The 23,039-nt window shown below is 38.9% G+C and overlaps 2 protein-coding genes and 4 long non-coding RNA genes across 13 annotated transcripts; 5 read left to right on the plus strand and 1 right to left on the minus strand.

Moving 5' to 3' along the window:
- Positions 1-49: 49 nt before the first annotated feature.
- LOC124350271 lies at positions 50-7,056 on the plus strand. 4 transcript variants are annotated; one of them, XR_006920629.1, is made up of 12 exons: positions 60-579; positions 3,230-3,502; positions 3,569-3,708; positions 3,776-4,085; positions 4,206-4,277; positions 4,368-4,607; positions 4,674-4,870; positions 4,938-5,057; positions 5,153-5,275; positions 5,793-5,953; positions 6,070-6,762; positions 6,870-7,050. It is a non-coding gene; the product is annotated as an uncharacterized LOC124350271 (long non-coding RNA). The 4 variants fall into 4 exon arrangements; XR_006920630.1 differs by lacking the exon at positions 3,776-4,085 and having other exon boundaries at positions 50-579; positions 6,657-6,762; positions 6,870-7,056; XR_006920627.1 differs by lacking the exon at positions 3,776-4,085 and having other exon boundaries at positions 66-579; positions 6,870-7,047.
- Positions 7,057-7,146: 90 nt separating this feature from the next.
- On the minus strand, positions 7,147-8,111 carry LOC124350369. Its single transcript, XR_006920848.1, has 4 exons — positions 7,949-8,111; positions 7,686-7,891; positions 7,331-7,530; positions 7,147-7,262 (listed from the first exon to the last, which is right to left on the minus strand). It is a non-coding gene; the product is annotated as an uncharacterized LOC124350369 (long non-coding RNA).
- Positions 8,112-8,810: 699 nt separating this feature from the next.
- On the plus strand, positions 8,811-9,551 carry LOC124348455. The gene is made up of 5 exons (XM_046798674.1): positions 8,811-8,985; positions 9,067-9,204; positions 9,266-9,340; positions 9,410-9,474; positions 9,536-9,551. Exons 1-5 carry the CDS (start codon positions 8,845-8,847, stop codon positions 9,549-9,551), a joined length of 435 nt encoding a protein of 144 aa, XP_046654630.1. The 5' UTR covers positions 8,811-8,844.
- A 93-nt stretch (positions 9,552-9,644) lies between these two features.
- Positions 9,645-14,465, plus strand: LOC124349989. 3 transcript variants are annotated; one of them, XR_006920338.1, is made up of 9 exons: positions 9,645-9,760; positions 9,822-10,625; positions 10,689-10,834; positions 10,939-11,074; positions 11,143-11,696; positions 12,417-13,726; positions 13,805-13,966; positions 14,056-14,194; positions 14,279-14,465. XR_006920338.1 is itself a non-coding variant. In XM_046800953.1 (4 exons), exons 1-2 carry the CDS (start codon positions 13,118-13,120, stop codon positions 13,847-13,849), a joined length of 654 nt encoding a protein of 217 aa, XP_046656909.1. In that variant the 5' UTR covers positions 12,404-13,117; the 3' UTR covers positions 13,850-13,966; positions 14,056-14,194; positions 14,279-14,446. The 3 variants fall into 3 exon arrangements, 1 of the variants encoding a protein (XP_046656909.1); XR_006920337.1 differs by having other exon boundaries at positions 9,647-9,760; positions 10,935-11,074; XM_046800953.1 differs by lacking the exons at positions 9,645-9,760; positions 9,822-10,625; positions 10,689-10,834; positions 10,939-11,074; positions 11,143-11,696 and having other exon boundaries at positions 12,404-13,726; positions 14,279-14,446.
- A 1,192-nt stretch (positions 14,466-15,657) lies between these two features.
- On the plus strand, positions 15,658-17,407 carry LOC124350256. 2 transcript variants are annotated; one of them, XR_006920595.1, is made up of 5 exons: positions 15,661-15,755; positions 15,852-15,897; positions 15,965-16,156; positions 16,262-16,382; positions 17,368-17,407. It is a non-coding gene; the product is annotated as an uncharacterized LOC124350256 (long non-coding RNA). The 2 variants fall into 2 exon arrangements; XR_006920594.1 differs by having other exon boundaries at positions 15,658-15,755; positions 15,852-16,156.
- A 3,410-nt stretch (positions 17,408-20,817) lies between these two features.
- LOC124350226 lies at positions 20,818-22,598 on the plus strand. Of its 2 annotated transcripts, none has more exons than XR_006920495.1 (3): positions 20,818-21,071; positions 21,497-21,750; positions 22,140-22,598. It is a non-coding gene; the product is annotated as an uncharacterized LOC124350226 (long non-coding RNA). The 2 variants fall into 2 exon arrangements; XR_006920496.1 differs by lacking the exon at positions 20,818-21,071 and adding an exon at positions 21,247-21,393.
- The last annotated feature ends 441 nt before the right edge of the window (positions 22,599-23,039 follow it).

The following is a 23,039-nucleotide window of genomic DNA, read 5'->3' on the forward strand; positions in this document are numbered from 1 at the left end:
CTTATTTCAAATACTGCACAGCCTTACAATTTTGTCATTTTTTCACTTTTTTTTAAATAATTCGCTAGTTGCTAGATGGCGGCTTCGGGATTTGTTTCTTTCTTCGCTAGATGGCGAAAAAGTAGGGGATTCATTTCTTTCTGCTAGTTCTCCTCATTCCTCACTCCTCAGTCAGTCAGTTGTTTTCCTATATTTTAACTCATTCACGTACAGTTTACGGCTTTACTTTACTTAACTGTCCAAAGGAGAGAAATTGTTCGTTAAATTTTCGGTGCATTTACTCCAGAAAACTCTTTGTGGAAATTTTTATTTGGTAGAGCGAAGCCCAAGAAATATCGAATTAATACCATAGTCCCCTAAAAAGTTCTTAAAACACAACTCAAAACACAAACTCATTAATTTACTTCTTCAAATTCTAGATGCATACTGCTGTCAGTCATTCCAACAACTCAACAAGTTGACTTAGCAGCTCAGTCATTTTCCATCCATTAGATTTTCATGCTGTCGAAAGCCTAAACTCATGTTTGAAGCACACATATTGTGCTTGTTTATAGTGGAATAAAAATGTGCCGAGATAAGGTATTTCCCATTACTGCTATTAATTGTTACAATTCAGAATTTCATGTAACATAGGTATTATTCTTGCTCATGAGCCATAGGATCTTTTCTGAATCTCGCAATTTGTTGGTGTAACCTGCAACAGCATGTTTGTTGTTATGGCTGTTTCTACTTCTGTTTAGAAGGCAACCCAGCTGAGGCTGAGGGATAAGTAGCGTTTATTTCTCATCAGTAAATTTGTGTAAATTTGTAAATAGCATAGAGTATAGAATTTGTAAATAACCGACCGGCTCCGAGACTCGTCATCAACGTGGGTCATCGTTTTGTTGGTATTATTTCGTTTGCGTTAGTGTTAGTTAACCCGTTGGCTGCCCACACCTTTGTTCTCCCCTGTGTTAGCTCCTTAGGACGGGCTGCGCTGTTCGGTCTCGTGGTTTACATGCCACGGGGTCGGACAGTCGCTCCAGCCCAAGATTCACCGCAAGGCGCCAGTGCACCATAGGGACTTTCCCCTTGTCGATTCGGTGATGGATTCTAGGGGGTGTGCGTTCCCATCTTCTCCTTTCACCATGTCAGCCCGGACTTGTCAGCAATGGCAAGTCCCACCTTGGTCATGGATCTTTCAGACGTGGCGCGTAGAGAGCAACCCCGTATGGCGTGGCAGCCAACGGGTTAACTGAAGTGTATGGTGATTATAAAATGTGGTGGAATTGTGAACAATTGCAATCTATTGTTGTTGTTTTTTTTTCATGTAGCAGTTCAAATTCAACCATTGATATAACTAGAAAAACAAAATCAAGATGGATAAGGAGGTAAATTAGTAAATTGCTCGTTATTCTATAATTTTTTAAAAAAGATGCACCCCTGGGGCGCATTTACTCCAAAAAACCCTTTAAGGACATTTTATTTGGTATATTGTATTTCAATATAAATAATACAATATAAAATACAATATCCATCTAGAACCTACAAAGTGCAGGCTCAAAGTTTACTTTATATATGACGGTCGTAGCCTAGCGGTTAGAGCGACTGGAATTCGAAGATAGGTACTCTCCAGCTCGGTATGCTTTCTCATTAACAGCCATCATGTGTTTCCTGCCAAGGGTGGCACTGTGCATGCTTGGTACTGTAATGAGCGATGATGCATCGCTATGTCATCATCTTCGGAGGCTATGGTTGTTTACGATAGAATCACATTGGACTACATTTGTATCCCACTAGATGGACTAATACACTTGTAACGTTGTAAAAGACATAGACTAGGGCGTACTGTACGGTTGTACCTGACCTGAATAAATACTGGATAAAATTTTGTTGGTTTTTCTAATTAACAAAGAATTCCGATTTTTGACAAAATCATATTTTTTTCAAAATTCAAAATCATATTGTCTGTTTGTTTTCGGTTTTTATCTTTGAAAATGAAAATGTTTTTATCTTTGACTTAACTTATCTTCTACAGAAACCTTTTAGTCTTTCAGTTCAAAACCTTGCACTAGCAAAAAATTTTTTAGCCATTTTTAGCATAGATTTCATTTTTATTATTTATTACTGAGGCTGGAAGAAATCTTTCTCTGATGAATTTCATTTTTGATTAAGAATTTATTAAATTTTTATTTTAAACGGTTAAACGCATAAGTACTTATAACTACTTAAAATATATACTGTACTCCGTGTGTTAGTAGTTAGTACTGCCAAATGGGCGACATCATGACGACCATTCAGTTAGCAAATTACAAAATTTGTACTAATTTGTGAGTTAAAAAATTCATTGCAAAGTTAGAAAGTTTTTGGTCGCCCGTTGATTATCTTATTTTTAAAATATTGCACAGCCTTTCAATATTGCCTTCAAAAAATAATAATAATTGCTTGATGGCTATTGGCTAAGTCGGAAAGTTTTTGTCGCCCATTGATTATCCTTATTTCAATTTCAAATACTGCACAGCTTTGCCATTTTTTTCATTTTTTTAAATAAACCGCTAGTTGCTAGATGGCAGCTTCCGTATTTGTTTCTTTCTTCGCTAGATGGTGTTTAGCTGGTTTGATAATGTGACATTTATTGCAGACGCCTGCAGAGTGCAGACAGTCCAGACACTTGAGTAAAAAGTAAACATTGTCTCTTCGACGTTTTACATCATGGGAATTACCAAAAGGCAGTTTAACTTTTTATTTTTTAATTTTGCTGAATGTTTACCATTTATTTATGAATAATCAGGAAATGCAGCCTATAATCTGCACTTCATGCTTCTTAGTTCTTACATCGTGAAACGACAAATGGGGCGAAATGGGCGAAACAACTTGTTGCTAATTTATACTTATATTCCTGTGATTTCAAATACCAAATTGAACTTCGTATTTTATGTAGGTAAATCTTGACCTAGTATCCTTATTTTCTGAACTTAATAACTTATTTCTTCAAATTCTAGATTCATACTGTCAGAGTCAGACTGTCAGTCATTCCAACAACTCAACAAGTTTACTTAGCCGCTCAGTCACTTTCCATCCATTAGATCTTCATGCTGTCAAAAGCCTAAAACTCATGTTTGAAGCACACATATTGTGCTTGTTTATAGTGGAATAAAAATGTGCCGAAAAAAGGTATTTTCCCATTACTGCTACCCAACTGTTACAATTCAGAATTTCATGTAACATAGGTATTATTCTTGCTCATGAGCCATAGGATCTTTTCTGAATCTTGCAGTTTGGTGGTGTAACCTGCAACAGCATGTTTGTTGTTATGGCTGTTTCTACTTCTGTTTAAGAGGCAACCCAGCTGAGGCTGAGGGATAGGTAGAGTTTATTTCTCATAAGTAAATTTGTAAATAACATAGAGAAATTTGTCCCATCGCTACTTATAGTTTCAGTGACATGAAGAGTGTGAAGTGAATAACCTGCAATGTACATGTACCAGATCTGTACATGAATATATGTACATGAGTGCAGACATGTAAAGAGAAAACATTTTTATTTCTTTTAAATCCATAGCCAATAATCATTTTATTCTTTCCAACAGATCTGCAAACACGAAGGTTATGAATTTCGTTCTTGTGTTCAATGGAGTTAGTGCTGGTTGCAGCTACTGGCCTTTTGTGACGTCTTGATATCAGTTTGGAATAATAGCTGGACTCTGGGGAATCCTCACTCACACTCGAGGTAACTTTGCAGTCAACATATGTGAGGAGTTTTAGATTCGTTACATTTTTTGCATGTCTTCGTTGAGTTGTTTGCACGTAAGCAGCCTGCAGACAGGTCACGATGAAGGTTACGAGAAACATTACGTAAAACTGGCATATGGTGGTGTAGAGGTTGGGTGAGAATGACACGTGTTTCATCATTCATCAAGCAGGTACAATAGCCGCAAGGGTTAAGAGGTGGGTCAGGGCGAGGAAAAATAGAATAAAAGGAGAGAGAAAAGTCGAAAGAAATCAGTCGAATGAGCATCTCTGCACGACAACAGTAACTGCAGTCAGTGCAGTGCACTGTTTGTCATCAACTTTATTCTTCATCGTGTTACCAGTTTTCAATCATGGGTAGATTTTCTGTATTTTACATGTAGTTGTGAGTCATTCCAAATTTTTCTTTGTTAATCTCCCAGTAGGCTACCATAACTGAATAATAATGATTATTTTTTTTTTGTCCGGTTAATTAAGGCGTCGTGCTGCTGTTACTACTTACTAGTAGTTACCAACGGCATTCCTCTCTTATTATAATCAGTTTGAATCGTGAGTAAGAATTTGTTGTTACATGGGGTTGTCCGTTCAGTAAAAGACTTGTGAATCGATTTAACTTTTTTCGGGTATCATACCACCAAGACTCCAGATTATTACACCAAACTTATGCTGCCCCAAGTTAATACACCAAATCCCCGAAGTATTATTCGTCCCCGAGCTACGCTACCAAGGGGTCAAGTACTACACCGAGGCTCTGAAGTACTACATAATCAAGGCACCGGAGTACTACACAACTACGTATGCTGCCCCAGCTTACTACACCGAGGCTCCCAAGTACTACACCACCATGGCACTGTTGTACTGCACAACTACATATCATGGGTAAATATTCTATGACGGAGTTTTAAATATGCCAATTATTGAATATCTAAATTATTTGTTGTCTAGTCGTATATAATGGGAAATAAATCAGTCGAGTGTGCATCTCCGATACGGCAACAGCAACTGCAGTGCTAAGGCTCAGACTATTACACCACTACTTATGTTGCCCCGAAATACTACACCAAAGCGCCTGAGTACAATACCGAGGCCACTAATTACTACACCACCAGGGCACCGCAGTACTACATCACTACACATCATGGGTAAATATTCTGTTACGTGGAGTTTTAATATGCCAACCACTAAATATAAAAATTATTTCTTGTCTAGTCGTATTAAAGGAGAGAAAAGGTGACGAGTGAGCAACTCCGTTACAGCAACTGCCATGCACTATTCATTCTTGAATAGTCACCAATTTCATTCTTCGTCGCATTACAAGTTTTAATAAAGGTAAATATTTTTCCATGGAATTGTGAATCAACTCAACTTTTTTTCTATTTGTGTCAGTTATTATTTATTAATGTTTAAATTTATTAATTGTCTAGTAAACTATGGCGTCGTGCTGAAGTTGGGTGTCGTATCGTTGATGGCTGGGTCGACCACTGGTGTACCGATGTTTCCTGGGTATGGCGGGTACCAAAGCACAACACTGCCGTGCCGTGCATCCGGTAACATGATTGGATGGCGCGATGAAGATTAAGTGGCATATTGTACATTGCTGGTGAGATTTTGGTAAAATGTTATTGTTGCTTTGTTGTTTTGCATTCACAAATTATCTTGAATTGTTTCACGAGGGTATTATGTAAAGGTTGAAAAGAGAATTACCATATAAAAAAAACAGATAAGAGATTAAATATGAAAAGTTGAAAAATACAGTTATTTATGCATATTACGTGATTTTGTTTGCTTATCAAATCGAGTCTTAAAAATTAATCTCTCATCGATATTGTCATAAAATTATATCACAAACGTAAAGTAGGAAAGGCACAGATAGTGTAGATAAAATAACCAATGATTTTATGTTTTTTTTGTTTTACAATTAATCTATATCGAATGTGAGAATTTTTTTTTAAACATAGTAGTGTTCAAACAAACGCCATAAGTGTTTCTTTGAAGCTCCGCTAATGACAAGTGTCGTGATGGCAGACGACAACAAAATCTGACGTTTGATTTTTTTGGATTCAGTTTATTATTTCGTGATCTGTCGTAGTGTAATGCAAATGCTCAGTTCTCAACCGGTTTTCCATCATGTTTAACAAACTCGATACTATTAAAAATGATTGCTCTTGGCCGTAATTTTTCCATCGGCACTCTCTACAATCACATTGAAGACGTCATTGTACCCAGTAAGTAAAAAGTTTAACTTTTCTTTCTTCACAGAACGTCAAATTCGAATGTTTATTTTTTAAGATGGATAATTATTCAGCGAAATTTAAGATAATAACGTGAAATTTGGTTGCAGATATGCGTCTGTCGGTCTGTGGGATCCAAGTGATGTTTCTTGTCTGGCCACTGTCAAAATAACAGAACGGAAAGAAACTGTCAAAGTTCATTCAATTGTGGCCGAGCAAATGAGTGAAGAAGAAGACGATATTGATGATGATGAATCTGGGACCACCTTGTTGTCTGATTTGGGAATGGACAATCACTCGGCCATGAGTTTGATGGCTGGACTGTTACACCCTTCATTGGCAGGAGCTTGGCAGTACCCGATCTGATTCCACAATGGGATTGTTTGATCTCGGCTCTGAAGTGGCAATCCATTGTCGTTCCTCCAGCAGGAAAGTCTCAGTCGACCCCACTAGCCTGGAAATTATCTGCCGGCCAGAGAGACTCATCAAGAGCCAGGCCACTCACGTCGTTGTAGCGGTCACTTACGGCCTGGAGGCCTTCTGCATTTTCTCTCCTCAACTCGGCCCACATCCGAAAAGTTCCAGGGAGGAAGACGACTACGCCCACTACTTTGCCAACGGACTTTTGAATGGCCGAAATCAACTAGAACTGGACGAAGAAGATGAAGACGGCCGCCTTATTCCGTTAAACTTGCAGTGCTGGACTTTGAAGGACGTCGGCGAGCAGTACCAAGCCTGCAGGAAAGTCATGGATCACCTGGCCAGCACGGCCATCCCGTTGAGAGTGTGGTTGTACCCTCTTAGTAAGCTGATGTAGACGGTAGCCAATAACATTGATATAAACAAATTTTGAAAATTTAATTGCAATTGTAAATTCATTGTTTTGTTTAATTCATGTGTGACGGAAAAGGAGGGAAATTGCTCGTTAAATTGTTGAAAAAGTTGCACCCTTTGAACTCATTTCTCCAGAAATTCTTTATGGACATTTTTATTTGGTAGAGCGAACAAGCCCAAGGAATATCGAATTAATACCACAGGCCCAATACTAAAAAGTTTCATAATCTATAGATAACAAATCATCTATATTTTTTATTGGATTGGTTATAAATTAAGTTCAATTCTTTTAATTTCACCCTTCTTTTTTAATCTCACTTAAGAAAATACAAGTTTTATTTTAAAATGGCCACGATTATGATGGGAGGACGTTCTCACCATTTTTTCGGCTTTTGCCGTGTGCTGTCTGTAACTGATGTCAATCAAACGGCCCAGAAACGTTTTTTTCTTCATGGGCGGAATTGCAAATCTAACCGGACACATTAAGTTATAAATATATGGAATACGGCAACTTTCTCATTGGAATTGATCGGTAACTTTTTGGGGAGAATCTTGATTCCAAGATCCTTGCCTCTGTCCAACTTGCTTGGGTCAGTCAGGAATTCATAACGGATCTTGTCTAGGGCATCTGAGGAGTTGGAGATCAACTAGAAGGTGTTGATAATCAAGCTCATAAGCTGAGCAATCTCGGACTGGAATGCGAAAGTCTCGGCTTCCATTTGAACTTCTCCGGGCATCTAAAAAGGAAAAGGAAAATATTTCAGCAAGAAAGGTTTGTCAATTGTGGTAGATCACACTAAAAAATTGAAATTCTACATATCTATGTACTTGAGGCATAACAAAAAATGTGTAAATATCCAATTTGTTTGTCTAAACCATTAGTAAAACTTACTTTGATTTAGAAAATAATTTAACAAGAGCACAAGATTGTTTGCAAGTATGGTCTTGTGGAGAGTTTGTCCCGTGTGGGAATGAGATTATAAATCACTTAGGCAGCATTTATAGGCTTTTGACAGCATGAAGATCAATGGACAGGATGGAAAATGACAGAGCGGCTAAGTCAACTTGTTGAGTTGTTGGAATGACTGACAGTAGCATCTAGAATTTGAAGAAATAAGTTAATCAAATAAGGACACTAGGTCAAGATATACCTACATAAAATACAAAGTTCAATTTGGTATTTGAAATCACAGAACTATAAGTATAAATTAGCAACAAGTTGTTTCGCCCATTTCGCCCCGTTTGTCGTTTTACGATGTAACATGTAAGAAGCATGAAGTACAGATTATAGGGATTATAGGCTGCATTTCCTGATTATTCATAAATAAATGGTTAACATTCAGCAACCTTAAACAATAAAAAGTTAAACTGCCTTTTTGTAATTCTCATGATGTAAAACGTTGAAGAGACAATGTTTACTTTTTACTCAGTGTCAGCACTCTGCAGGAGTCTGCAATAAATGTCACCCTGACAGAGGCAGAATAATCCCTGAATACTTCGTCAAACGATTGCTACATTCTTTTTTTTCATTTATACCATTACCTGATAGAGAATAACAAAAACAAAACTACAATAAAAACTTGTACTGTAAAGAAAAAATATTCTAGTGATTCCAGATATTATTTTTTTTATTTTTGAAGGAAAGCACGTTGTGTTTAGGGAATTACAACCAACGAATTGGACTGCTTATCGGAATCCCTTCCCTAATGTTTGTTTTAGTATTTGATTCGTGACGACGTAAACTAAAGTTGACGTAAAGTTTGCTGAATAATTTACGAGATTAATTTTCGTGAGTTGTGTGTTACTGTAGCTTACATATGTAACAAAGTTTGTTTATGCTATTTTTATGTTATTTTGCTAGTCTTTTACTTCACGGTGAGCATTTCTAGTGATCAGTCTCAGGGCTACTGGCCTACTGGCTACTCGACAAATCCTTATTAAAGTCGGTATTGCTCGTGCGTCTTCTAGGCAAGTTGCATATTTAATTCTAGTTAACCATGTATGTTTTTTAATGTGTTGCACTATCTTTATCCTCATTACATCAGATAACAATGGAAAGTACCGGTTGGAAATTGAAGCCGTTTGTGCAGCACAAACCAACAGAAAGTTGCCCTGTACAGATTCCACTGGAAAGGATGCCTGGTGATCGAAGAATATGCACTGATCCCAGAGTGCAAGTGAAACCTTCTGATGTAAGAGTACTTGTGCAACCTTCTGATTTGAAAGTACTCGTGCAACCTTCTGATCCTATATTGTTTTCTTTTGTCATTTAGGTAACCGTTGAAGAAAGTAGCAGGCATTCAAGTACTGAAAGGAGAGTTATGTTCAGAGGCTCACGAGAGAAATTCTTAACCATGAACAACGAAAGGCTGCCATTGGATCCGAGAGTGCGCCAGCAAACACCGAGAGAAGTAATTTTCTTTTGCCTAACCTTTTAGTTCAGTATAATATTATTGTTTTCATTCGTTTTAGGTACGCGTTGAAGACAGCCGATGTGCTAATAAGAGAGTTCAGTTCAGAGATCCACTAGAGGAATTCGAAACCAACGTAAGACTATTTCTCTTTACACGAAGGTGTTACTTTTTAACGTTACGATCACTTCTGTTATCAATTTAGCAACTTCACGTGAATTATTTTCCGAAGATTTTCACCAAGAGTATTCTGTTGGAAATGTTTCAAGAGTACGGGATTATCACTCGCATCGTAATCAAAAAACATTTTGCTTTTGTACACTTCGAAAAGAACAAAGATGCTCTAAAAGCAATGAAACGTCTGAACAATCAACGCATGTTCGGTGCCATTTTGAAGGTGTCGCCGGCCAGGCGTACACTTCCCAAATTGGCCCAGCCAAATTCCATCCTTCGCGGTAGCTCTGGTTTTACTGCTGATGTAAACGTGCCGTCCAGATCTGGAATGCCTAGCACTAGCCGTGAAACTAATTACGACTCTTCAGCTCGTTGTGTTTCGGTAAGATCTACGGAAGAAGTAGATTCTCACAATTTCAGTTATATAAATTTGTATTTTATAGATGTCTTATGGAATGAGGATTCAAGGAACTGGAAGTAACGACGGGCCTAAACTGGAAGAATCCGTCGCTGACTCGACGCAGAGAATTGAAAGAGCTGCATACAAGAAACTGATGATCGAAACAAAGCGAAGCCGCTACAGGCAAGTTGTGTTTCTTTATCTAACCTATTTTTTTTAACTAACGTAATTGAACAATTATAGTGTTTACTACTCGGAGGAAGACGACGATGAAGAAGGAATTCGTGAATGGTGCAAAACTACCGAGTTCAGTGGAAGAGCTGATTTTCTTTGGTACGATGTTCCGACCTATGTGGACAATTCATAATTTTTTTACGATTCTGACTTTCGAACAACCCACTGTGATGCCGACAACCCTACATTTCAAATTCAGGCATTATTTTGTTTTTGTTTTTTCAAGTTTTGACCGTCACGAAGTTCTCAACTGACCGATTAGAACTCCAAATTCTCTTAAAACTGTTAGTCCCCTTGACGTTTATTCCCGTCTCGTCTTCTGTAGTGTTGTACAAATTTAAAGTATCCGAATGAAATCTTCTGCGTCACGTTTGGATTTTAGCGCTCGACATTTTATTTCAAATCGCGTTTATTTTAATCGTTCGTGGATTCTGAGCAATCTTCTAAGCGATCTGTTCTCTGTCGCTACATGGTTAAACTTATGTTTACCAGATGGCGATTGCCTTTGTGAGGAATTATATCGGCAATTTGTTTTCGAGCATTTTCGAGACGCTGAGCGAAATCCATTGTTGTATTTCAAGTTTTCGACATTTCTTTTAAGAGAATGGAAAAGGTAGGTTTCAGTTTGGATCCTTCAAGGTTGCTGAATGCTAACTATTTATTTGTGAATTTACAGGTCAAGTAGCCTATAATTTCAACTATAGGCCAAATCAGTGAATCACCTATTCTCGTGGCCAACACTGCTGTCACGAAAGTCTTCTCTTGGCAGTGTAGGCTGTAGCTGCTGTACGTCTCATTCCATGAGGAAATACAACAGTTGAGGTAATTATGTCGATCGTTTTTCTACAATAAGGAGAGTACTTTTTCTAGGAACTATTCGCCTAATGTTGCTTGCTATTGCCTGTCATGCACTCAATTTTAGCTAGGATGATGCTCATCTTCTGCCTGGCACAACATTCGACCAGCAATCAACTTCAATATGGCACGAAAGAGATAAAGGGCTGAAAAAAAGAGATCAATGGAATACATATTGTTAATTATACCAAAGGTTAAAAACACAAAGTAAGAGGAAACAAAAAAAATTTTTCTTGTAACAAAATCCAATAATTGTTTATTATTATTAGTATCAGATCTGGGAAGAGAAAATAATTCATTTTCTCTTTTACAGCCAATGGAATTGGCGCTAGTTGTTTGCGAATGTTATTTGAAGACCAGGAAGGTGACAGGTGACCAGTGAAGGTGACTTTGAATGCTTGCATTCAAAGTCTTAAACTTTTCCATCATGAAATGAAAAGAGTAGTTTTAGTTTAGATTCTTCAAGGTTGCTGAATGCCAACAATTATGCATTAATTTAACGTAATTTTTAGTGAGAAATTTAAATTTGGTCAAGTCTGCTCTTGTGGCCTAAAGTGCACTCATAAAATGTCTTGTAATCTGTAGGCTGCAGTTGCTGTACATCTCATCCCACGAAGAAATACAACAGCAATTGAAGTAATTATGTTGGATCACTTTTCCTGCTTATAGGCTTAAGAATAAGTTGGGTCATCAGAGAATATATTCATTCGTGTTTTTGTTGGACTAACATATTGGAGAAATTTTGCTAGGGGGCACCACACTTCTTACTCTTCCTGATGATATTGCAATTTGATTCATCCGTCCCTTAATACTCAACAAAATACCAGCAGTAAGCTTCTTTTCGTTATATTTTTTCTTCCCGTTATTATTGGCTTCTTCAACTCTAATGATGGGTATACGTGTGTGACCCATCTCTTTAACACTGTGTAAGGAACCGTTTGATATCAAACGCACAACCGAACTTGGCGCTTTCGATTCTGTTATTTTTTCGATCGAGAATCGATAAAATTTTTCAAGAAAGAAGATTTTACTACAAAATATGTTAACCGACACAAAATGTGGTTTGATACAATCTTTTTTTTTATTCGAATTTTACAATGATAAAAGAAGAATGGAATTCCAAGAATGCGGGAAAAGCGATTTGCATATTTTGGTTATGTGTTCGACAAAAAAGAAAATCGAATTGTATTGTTGTGAGCCAGTGACAGCTAGCTGCGCTGGATCAGCTTTGTCATGCGGATGCGGCAGATGACAATTGTTATTCATACGAGCAAATTTCTTTCTATTTTACTTTCATACCTTTCGCTTGTAGTCTCTGCACGAACGGAAAATTGATTCGCTTTTGTTCGTTTTCGCTACTCTCTCGTTAAAAATATTCAAGTACGATGAATAACTGTGGTATTTTTTTCCCAATTATCTTGACTGGTGGCATGATGTATTAGACTGTTATCCAGCGACCTTGAGGAAGTATTTTCGTAGCATGTTTCGTCCATTTCCAACATTCATTCCTCAAATAGTACTTATCATTTTTTTTTCTTGTTTGTTTTAGGAGAGAAAATTGAGGAAAACATGGAATTGCTGCTGGCACGGGATGAACGCTCCGCTGTCGTCGCCGCTGCCGTCGCCGCTGCCCACTCTCTTGAGACCGCAAATGTTGGCTCCGCACTCGACCCGAATCAACAATCGGGCACCGCCACGCATCGCTCAAGTGCCCTTTGAGGCTATCCCGCTGGAGTTGGGCAACTCGGCCGGCAAACCCGGTCAATCGTTGCCTTTCGGTGTGCCGTTAAGGCCCCCCGTCTTCCCACCCAAACTGCCGCAGACTGGACAGAAGGTGCAGGGACTTCCGTTCACCTCTGGTATCCCGTTTCCCATTCAGCTGTTTCCGCCCGTCTCGCCCAATCGGCCCTGGCCTCCTACGAACCCGCTCGTGTCCGAATCCCCTCTGCCCGCTCTCGTGACTTTGACCACCGAGACATCGTCGACCGTTCAAACGAATCCGAGTCCGTTACCCAACAACTTTCCTGCAATCAATTTGACCGAAACTCCAGCCATCCCACACATTATCGAAACGACTTTATCAGTTTTTTTTTTCCTGAAGACTCCAGTGTCCGTCACCCTACGGTGGTTGCAGTTGTAACGACAGCAGCAACAATAACAAAAATAACAACGACAACAACACAGTTACCGCTACCGAAATCGACTACCATCCTAGTTCACGAGTAATCGTCGATCGATATCTCTTCTATAATGCAACCGTCCATCGAGGACGAAAGCTCGTCGAGCGGCCTTTTGCCGTTGGATGGCCCGTCTCTTGTTCCGCCAGTGATGTCTTCATCATTGCCTGCGATGCTTTACTCCTGTGATATCTCCTCCTTTTTGTCCGTCCTTCAAAGCTGGCCTACGCCGTCCACTGTGCCTCAATTGGAGGCCGGCACTCCTCCTAATGTCCTTCAACTGCCCGACAGTAACAGATACACGCCCCCACTGCCGTCTGGCCGTCCGGGTCAAGTCTTCCACGACGAATATTTGTCTCCGGCCAACGGTTACGGCGACGTTGACGTCATCACCAGCGACAACATTCAACCGCACGGAACCTACGGCGATACCTTCGAACTGGTCGTCACCGCTGCCCAGAATTTCGGCGGATCCTCGCCGCCCGTCAACAACGGAAGGCCTTACGTCATTCCGGTTGACATCGACAATGTTCACGGAGGCCTACAATCACCTGCTTCGGTGGAATCCGATGAATACGTTTCGATTGACGGCCGCAAAACATACTTTAATCTCTTTCCAACGGAAACAGTCGACGGGAACGAACCGATGGTCCAAGCGACCGCCATGCCAAAACCAGCACCGGTAAACTTTACTTAGATAAATCTTTTGTTTTATGGACTTTGAATTTTCTACATATTTCTAATCGATCCACCCATTTAGATGAGCCATTGGATACGGTTACGCTTAAACGGAGAGCCCTGTTGAGCCAGTTCGACCGGCAGCTCCGCCCAGGCTAAGTTATCCGGTAGCTGCAGCACCGGTTGTTGTCAATCGGCCCACTGCTTTACTTATTAGAAGACCATCCATGACTCTTCTTGGACTGTATGCATTGATTCGTTGTTTGCAGCTGTATAAAAAAAATGAAGAAAACAACTGTTTATTAACGCATCACGTTTCTCTTTCATAACAAGCCGGATCGACGCCTGCATCGTGGGAGACCCTAATGCCTGTTTAAGAGCCCAAAAAATCGTGTCAAGCCGAAGAAGATGGATCAGCTTGCTCTTGTAAACCGGGTTTTTGGCCGGAAGAAATCCAGTGAAGTCTGCAAAGGTACTTGTTAATCAATAAAACAACATAATTATATTTACTGTTGAAATGTTCAACGCTAATGTTGATTTGCCAATTGTTTTATAGGATTGACCAGTCTCCTGGTATCAAAGAGATTAGACCGATTGGACAATCAGAGATTAGCCATAAAGTTTATCCGTTCTAGAAAAAACTTTTTTCAGCATCGATTTCATGTTTTATTTCAAACGCACTAGACCATTGGTATTATTTGTTGATTGTTATGCTTTATTATATATAATCTCAATCAGAAGAATTCTGAGGGAAAAAATAATTTTGATCATTTTTGCTTAAAGATTGTAGCATCACATTGCGGCCTTTCTTTTGGCAATTACAAAATTATTAGTAATTTGCAAGTTGGAAGTTCGTTGCTAAGTCGGAAAGTTTTTGTCTATTGATTATCCTTATTTCAAATACTGCACAGCCTTACAATTTTGTCATTTTTTCACTTTTTTTTAAATAATTCGCTAGTTGCTAGATGGCGGCTTCGGGATTTGTTTCTTTCTTCGCTAGATGGCGAAAAAGTAGGGGATTCATTTCTTTCTGCTAGTTCTCCTCATTCCTCACTCCTCAGTCAGTCAGTTGTTTTCCTATATTTTAACTCATTCACGTACAGTTTACGGCTTTACTTTACTTAACTGTCCAAAGGAGAGAAATTGTTCGTTAAATTTTCGGTGCATTTACTCCAGAAAACTCTTTGTGGAAATTTTTATTTGGTAGAGCGAAGCCCAAGAAATATCGAATTAATACCATAGTCCCCTAAAAAGTTCTTAAAACACAACTCAAAACACAAACTCATTAATTTACTTCTTCAAATTCTAGATGCATACTGCTGTCAGTCATTCCAACAACTCAACAAGTTGACTTAGCAGCTCAGTCATTTTCCATCCATTAGATTTTCATGCTGTCGAAAGCCTAAACTCATGTTTGAAGCACACATATTGTGCTTGTTTATAGTGGAATAAAAATGTGCTGAGATAAGGTATTTCCCATTACTGCTATTAATTGTTACAATTCAGAATTTCATGTAACATAGGTATTATTCTTGCTCATGAGCCATAGGATCTTTTCTGAATCTCGCAATTTGTTGGTGTAACCTGCAACAGCATGTTTGTTGTTATGGCTGTTTCTACTTCTGTTTAGAAGGCAACCCAGCTGAGGCTGAGGGAAAGGTAGAGTTTATTTCTCATAAGTAAATTTGTGTAAATTTGTAAATAACATAGAGAAATTTGTCCCATCGCTACTGATAGTTTCAGTGACATGAAGAGTGTGAAGTGAATAAACCTGCAATGTACATGTACCAGATCCTTACATGAATATATGTACATGAGTACAGACATGTAAAGAGAAAACATTTTTATTTCTTTTAAATCATTAGCCAATAATCATTTTATTCTTTCCAACAGATCTGCAAACACGAAGGTTATGAATTTCGTTCTTGTGTTCAATGGAGTTAGTGCTGGTTGCAGCTACTGGCCCTTTGCGACGTCTTGATATCAGTTTGGGATAATAGCTGGACTCTGGGGAATCCTCACTCACACTTGAGGTAACTTTGCAGTCAACATATGTGAGGAGTTTTAGATTCGTTACATTTTTTGCATGTCTTCGTTGTGTTTTTTGCATGCAAATGCAGACAGCCGAGACAGGTCGGCCAGTTTGTCCAGACAGGATGCCCTTCACGCTTGAAGGTCACGAGAAACATTTATCAAGTAAGTTTCATCATTATCAAGTAATGACGAAACCATGTAAAAACAGGTACAATAGCCGCAAGGGTTAAGAGGTGGGTCAGGGTGAGGAAAAATCGTATAAAAGGAAAGAAATATCGTAGAAAAGTCGACAGGGATTAGTTGAGTGATTGTCTCCGACGCGGCAACAACTGCCGTGCATTATTTGCCATCAGCTGCACCAGGCTGCATTCTTTGTCACGTTATCAGTTCGCAATCATGGGTAAATATTCTGTTGTTGCATGGAGTTTTGAATCAATGTCTATTTTTTTTAAATTGTGAATATGCAAGTTATTGAATATGAGTGTTTAAATTGTATGTTGCCTAGACTTATTAAAGGAGAGAGAAATGTGAAAGATATCAGTCGAGATTTCCGACACGGCAACAACTGCAGCGCACTATATGTCACCAGCTGCATTCTTCATTGTATTATCATTTCGCAATCATGGGTAAATATTCTGTTCTTTTACATGGAGTTTTGGATCAATTTTCTTTTATTTGTTAATTATCCAGGTATAATCGAAAAAATTGGATGTTCACGATTGAAGGTCACAAGAAACATTTCGTAAAACTGTCATGCGGTGGTGTAGAGGTATAGGGTGAGAACGACACTCGTTACATCATTATTTAAGGTACAATATCCGTACGGCTTAAGAATAAGAGGTGAATCAGTGTATCATTTTTCTCTGATTACAATCAATTTGAATCGTGGGTAAGAATTTGTTGTTACATGGGGTTTCGTAAAAGACTTGTGAATCGAGTACTGAACCACCAAGGCTCCAGATTATTACACCAAGTCCCAACTTACTACACCGAGGCTCCCAAGTACTACACCACCATGGCACTGTAGTACTGCAAAACTACATATCACGGGTAAATTTCTGTGACATGGAGTTTTAAAAATGCCAATTATTGAATATCTAAATTATTTGTTGTCTAGTCGTATATAAGGGGAAAAGAATCAGTCGAGTGTGCATCTACGACACGGCAACAGCCACTGCAGTGCTAAGGCTCAGAGTATTACACCTCAACTTATGTTTCCCCGAGATACTACACGAAAAGCGCCTGAGTACTATACCGAGGCCACTAGTTACTACACCACCAAGGCACTGGAGTACTACACCACTACACATTATGGGTAAATATTCTGTTACGTGGAGTTTTAATATGCCAACTACTAAATATACAAATTATTTATTGTATAATGTATAGTCGCTTTAAATGAGAGAAAAGGTGAAAAAATTCAGCAGTCGAGTGAGCAACTCCGTTACAGTAACAGCAACTGCCGTGAACTATTTGTCACCAATTTCATTCTTCGTCTCATAACAAGTTTTAATTTAAGGTAAATATTTTTCCATGGAGTTGTGAATCAACTCGACTTTTCTATTTGTGCCAGTTATTATTTATTAATGTTTAAATTTATTAATTGTCTAGTAAACTATGGCGTCGTGCTGCTGTTGGGTGTTGAATCGTTGATGGCATGATCAATCACTGATGTGCCGATGTCTCCTGGGTATGGCGGTTATCAAACCGCAACGCCGGCGTCAACTACACAACAACAGCAACATACGCAACGACAAGTTACAACACCGAGGCTCCCAAGTACTAAACCACCAAGGCTCAAGATTATTACACCAAACTTATACCGCCCCGAGCTACTACACCGAATCCCCGAAGTATTCTTCTCCGAGCTACACTATCAAAGCGTTGAGTACAACACCGAGGCTCCGGAGTACTACATAACTACATGCGCTGCACCAGCTCACTACACCGATGCCTCCAAGTACTACTCTGCTCTCAGCTACTACACCAAGGCCCCAGCTTGTTACACCGCAAACGGTCGAACACTACACAGCGCACGCCCCGAGCTACACAACCACAACTGAGGCGGCTAAGTTTTACGTAGCCCCAATTTTCTACATAACCGCTGCCCTTTCGTATTACGTTGAACCCAAATACTACACTGAAGCTCCAATTTACTACACCACAACATACGCTACACCCAGCCATTACACCGAAGCTCTGAAGTACTACACTACGATGGTACCTGAGTATTGTACTACTACATACGCTGATCCGACCTACTACAACGAAGCTTCGAAGTAAAACTCTGCCCCGAGTTACTACACCGCCACTGTGATTTTTAAGATGCTATAGCTATAGAAAACCTTTCTGAAAAGAACATGATTAATCAGTCATTGTTATATGGTTTGCTTTGATGTTAGTGTTAAGGGTGTGGAATCCTGGAAATATTGTCAATTGGTAAATAAAGTTAGTTTTAAGTTTTAAGCCATAACCATTTGATATTCATTTTGATACTGGTTTTTTAAACCCATTCCAATCCCCAACAACTTTCATGTTGCATGTCCTTCACTTTCGAAGGTCATGAAGATCATTAGGTAAAACGTGTCGTGCAGTGGTGTAGAGGTTGTGTGAGAACAAGACGTGTTGCTTCATTATCAAGCAGGTACAATAGCCGCAAGGCTTGAGTCGAGAGGCGAAACAGGGTGAGAAAAAATCGTATAAAACGAGAGAGAAAAGGCTTTAGATATCAGTCGAGTGAGCATCTCCGACACGTCAACAACTGCAGCGCACCGTTTGTCACCAATGGCCTTCATCGTATTAAATCAGTTCGCAATCATGGGTAAATATTCATTTTTATTTCGAATCGTGGATACATTCTATTTTGTTTCGAGTTGTTGATATGACCATTTATAACTGGAAATTAATTTTAAAATTGTTTAATGTCTAGTTAACTATGGCGCTGTGCTCCTGTTGGGTGTTCTATCGTTGATCGTTGATGGCTGGGTCGACCACGGGTGTGCCGATGTCCCCTGGGTATGGTGGGTACCAAGTAGCAGCGAAAGAATACTACACCACGCCACCGCCTTACTACACCAAAGACGTCAAAATACGCAATATCTACTTACTACAACGAGGCCCCCAAGTACTACACCACCGAGACCCCCAAGTACTACACCACCGAGGCTCCCAAGTACTACTCTGCTCCCAGCTACTACACTGAGGCTCCCAAGTACTACACCACCAAGGCACCGGAGTACTACATGACTACGTAAGTACGTATGCTGCCCCAACCTACTACACTGAGGATCCTAAATACTACTTTGCTCCTAGATACTTCACCGAGACTCGCGCTGATTACCCTAAAGCGGCTGAATACTACAACGAACCCAAGTACTACTCTGCCCCGAGCTACACCACCGCAACAGAGGCGGCAAAGTATTACGTAGCCCCGACTTACTACACAGCGGCTGCTCCTTGTACTACGTTGAACCGAAATACAACACCGAGACTCGAGTTTACTACACAACAACCTACGCTACACCTTGCTACTACATCGAAGACATCAAGTACTACACCGAAAAGACCATGTATTACACAACCACGTACGCTGCCCAGTTTACTACACCGAGGAACCGAAGGATTACTCTGCTCCAAGCTACTACAAAACAGAGGCTCCTGTTTACTACACCACCAAGGCCCCCGAGTATTACACTACAACCTACGCTGCCCCTAGCTTCTACACCGAGGCCCCCAAGTACTTCACTACCAAGGCACCTGAGTATTATACCACTACTTACGCTGCTCCGACCTACTACACCGAAGCTCCGAATTCCTACTCTGCCCCGAGTTACTACACTACCAAGAAACCTGAACACCACAACCTACGCTTCTTCAGTTTACTACAGGGAGGTTCCAAAATACTAGAGCCGAAATTCCCGTTTTATTTATTTGTGTTCAGATTTTTCGGTCATATCTTAATAATTACTAGTCACTGGGAATTGATTGTTGATGTTAAATGAGAAAATAAATTTTTTAATGCTTCTTCTTGTACGACTTCTTACCACCTTCAAGCCTTTTGACATTGCGACATGTTCTGATTTTTGTTAGATGTTTTCTTTTCACATGTTGGAGGTGACTATTGCTCTAGTCGCTCACTCGGACATATTCTGGTGCTTGGACGAATTTGATTTTCAGGGTAAGAAACGTACTGTCTAGTGTCTAATCTAAATAACTTCTGTATCTGTAACTCAAGTTGGCGTAACAAAGGTGTTCATGGAAGATAATGTTTTGGTTCCTCACAGAAGTTTATTGAAAGAATCTGGAGATGATCAGTCACTTGCCTATAACTTACGTAAAACTGCAAAGTTGTAAGAAATATACAAGTGCTAAACATTTTAAGTTATAAGACACAGAAAACAAAAAACTTTAAAAGGAATTGCTTTATTGTCCCACCTTCACCCACATTTCAAAGCGTTTTAAAGTCACATACATTATATATACATACATCTCCATCGGTAGAATACGCAATTTAACGATGAAATTGCGCATGAAGAAATATTGGCTAACAAAATCCTAACCCATCATTGCTCAGTGATACTATTTTTACCGGCATCGATATCAATGGAATGCAAACGTTTAGGAATTGTTTTCAAATTGGCCACCACTCCCAGCACTATGTAGAATGTAGGGACAGTATCTAGAAGCGAGGTGTATGCAGGGTGTATGGTGGTAGATAATTGCAATTTCTTGAATGAGCAGGGGCAGGGGAGTTCTATTGTCGGGTATTTTAAATAAAATATTGGGGTTCTATTGTCGGTGGAGTTTTTAACAATTTCTTTGTATGCGACAGTAGAACTCCAACGATAGTAGAACCCATTTTTTTTAATATTATTAAAAACAGCCGACAATAGAACTCCAGTGCCCGACAGTAGAACTCCACTACGCGACAATAGAACTCCAATAATTTTGTCCGATAATAGAACTCCAACGATTTTAAAATTATTTTCATGACCGACAGTAGAACATTGAATTTGAAATATTTTAAATGTCCGTCAATAGAACTCCAACGATTTTAAAATATGCACAGGAGTTCTATTGTCGGGTATTTTTAATAATATTTAAAAAAGGAGTTCTTAGTATGTCCTTGGAATTCTACTGTCGTTGGAGTTCTACGGTCGCCATACCTTGCCTGATGGCTATTGGCTGTCACTAGGTGGATAAAGCTATGTCCGCTAGATGGCACGAATGGGTCCGTTAGTGACGAAATTTCTGTCATTTGTTCTAAAGACACTGAGCGGAAAGGTTACTCACTTACTCATTCTCTATTATTGCAGGTTATTATCTATATTAATGCTTACAGTTACTCATTCTGGATGTGTTTTTTCTATGTTTTTTTACTGACATACTTCTGTGTTGAAACTGCTATGCATTTTTTCCAAAATGTCTCTTGTTCGTTTCGTCACATGCGGAACACTTTCAGAATAATTAAAGTAATTATAGTTGATCGCTACAGATTTAGTTAATGACAAGAGAGTAGACCCCTTTGATTCTCTGTTGCAATTATGAGTTAAGACCATTATAGAAATGTGGATTACATTTGTTATTTTCAAGTTGGAAAACTTGACAACTACAAATTCCTTTGTAAGATTTATTAAGGTAATTCTGAGAGATTCTATAGTTTAACTTCATACTTCTGTCGTTTTGTTATGTCACATGAGATTCTGTTCCTTGATAGTAACTTTATTTTGTGTTTCAATAGCCAGGTGAAGTCTGCGCTTCTTTGTTGCAGTCTAATGTGCACATGGATTGGTTGCAGTCATCCAGTGAAAGGTGTGATTAAATTTTGCTGTTGCATGCAGTCTTTGGTGCTGATGTTGTCCTGGAGTGTGGAAGAGTTCCATGCTTCAAGTTTTCTGGGATCAGCCATATCTGAGTTGACGCTGGATCATGCTGCATTGTGGTTGCCGAAATGTTGGGACATATAGTAGAACTGCAAGAAGACTCCTTGAAATGGTAATTTGATAAAAATTATAAGTTCTAACTTGGGAAGTATCATGCTTGACTACTATAATTGCTTACATTGTTTAATTTTAATACTTGGGGATTTCATCATGTCAACAGCTCATTCCTTCGATCATATGTAAATTGAGTTATGGATTGTTTAAGGGGAATTGGTTAACAAGATAGGGAGATACTGTAGAAGCATGTTTTTGTTTTGCTGCAGAGCACTACAAATTTCAAATGAATTAAATGAGTCATCTAGTTTCATGTAAATTTGTGTTTAAACTATAGTTATCAGATAGTTTTGCCATAGAATATTTGGGTGAACTCCATTTGAAGTGATTTTTTTTATTTTATACAAAATTTCCATTGATCAAACATTAATTTCATTTTGGTCATAGGTTTATGTTTACGTAGCAGTGATGTTGCTGTCCAATATGGCATGTTGTTGCAGCCTATACTGGTAAAAGATTTTTTGCATCGAGTTATGCTGTTGCTGTTCCTTGGTGCCGGACTGCTGGTGTTGTGCACAAAAGTTACATCCAGTTTTAATTGTTATTTGTGTCTATGCAGTTAACCGTTTATATGTTGAAAAAGAACAGGAAAGTTCCTTGGTGTTGAATCGCTAGTGTTGTGCTACATAAGTTACATCCAGTATTTTGTTTAATTGCTATTTGCGTCTATGAAGATAACCGTTTATATGTTGAGAATGAAAAAAATAGTAATTCGGGGAATTTTGACGTTGAACAAATAATAAACATGCCTTCGCGATTGGGAAATCAGCGAGGAGGAGATTGGGGGGAGGGGTGCAATTGATTTTCATTAACTAGAAGAAGGCGTGGTTTGTTTTAATAAGGTAGTTATCACATCCATATACCTACCTATATAACCACATCTATTCCTCAAACCCCATAATTACCACCAACATCCATCCTCAAACCCCCATTTCCCCATAAATGTCAAATATCTATCATATGTAAATATTATTGAATAAATAAACCATCTATGTAAAATGTAAACCTTATTTTTATTTTGGAACACTTACAAAATAAATAATTCATTAAACAGAGCGTCCGGTTCGAAACAATTTTTTTGTGCGAGGCTGTTTAGCAAGCAATCCGCCACCCAATTTGACAGAAAGTGATAGTTTGTTTTCACGGAAATTTCGTCAGACGGTTACAAAATTTCTAATTCAACAATCTGATGTAGAAATTTGCATCTAGTCTACTGGTGCAAATTGCGATTCTTTAAGCTTGATTATTAAGGAGATGTGTTAAAAAACCCACGATTGCTTTTATAAC

The sequence above is a fragment of the Daphnia pulicaria genome, chromosome 7 (assembly GCF_021234035.1).
Source record: "Daphnia pulicaria isolate SC F1-1A chromosome 7, SC_F0-13Bv2, whole genome shotgun sequence".
NCBI classification, from domain to species: Eukaryota; Metazoa; Arthropoda; class Branchiopoda; order Diplostraca; family Daphniidae; genus Daphnia; species Daphnia pulicaria.

What these genes read in the sequence shown, in the direction of transcription:
- LOC124348455 (XM_046798674.1), top strand. Translation starts at nt 8,845, where the DNA reads ATGGAAAGTACCGGTTGGAAATTGAAGCCGTTTGTGCAGCACAAACCA. An exon ending in TGCAAGTGAAACCTTCTGAT is followed by an intron (nt 8,986 to 9,066) that starts GTAAGAGTACTT and finishes TTTGTCATTTAG; the next exon opens with GTAACCGTTGAAGAAAGTAG. An exon ending in TAGAGGAATTCGAAACCAAC is followed by an intron (nt 9,341 to 9,409) that starts GTAAGACTATTT and finishes TTATCAATTTAG; the next exon opens with CAACTTCACGTGAATTATTT.
- LOC124349989 (XM_046800953.1), top strand. Translation starts at nt 13,118, where the DNA reads ATGCAACCGTCCATCGAGGACGAAAGCTCGTCGAGCGGCCTTTTGCCG. An exon ending in CCATGCCAAAACCAGCACCG is followed by an intron (nt 13,727 to 13,804) that starts GTAAACTTTACT and finishes CCACCCATTTAG; the next exon opens with ATGAGCCATTGGATACGGTT.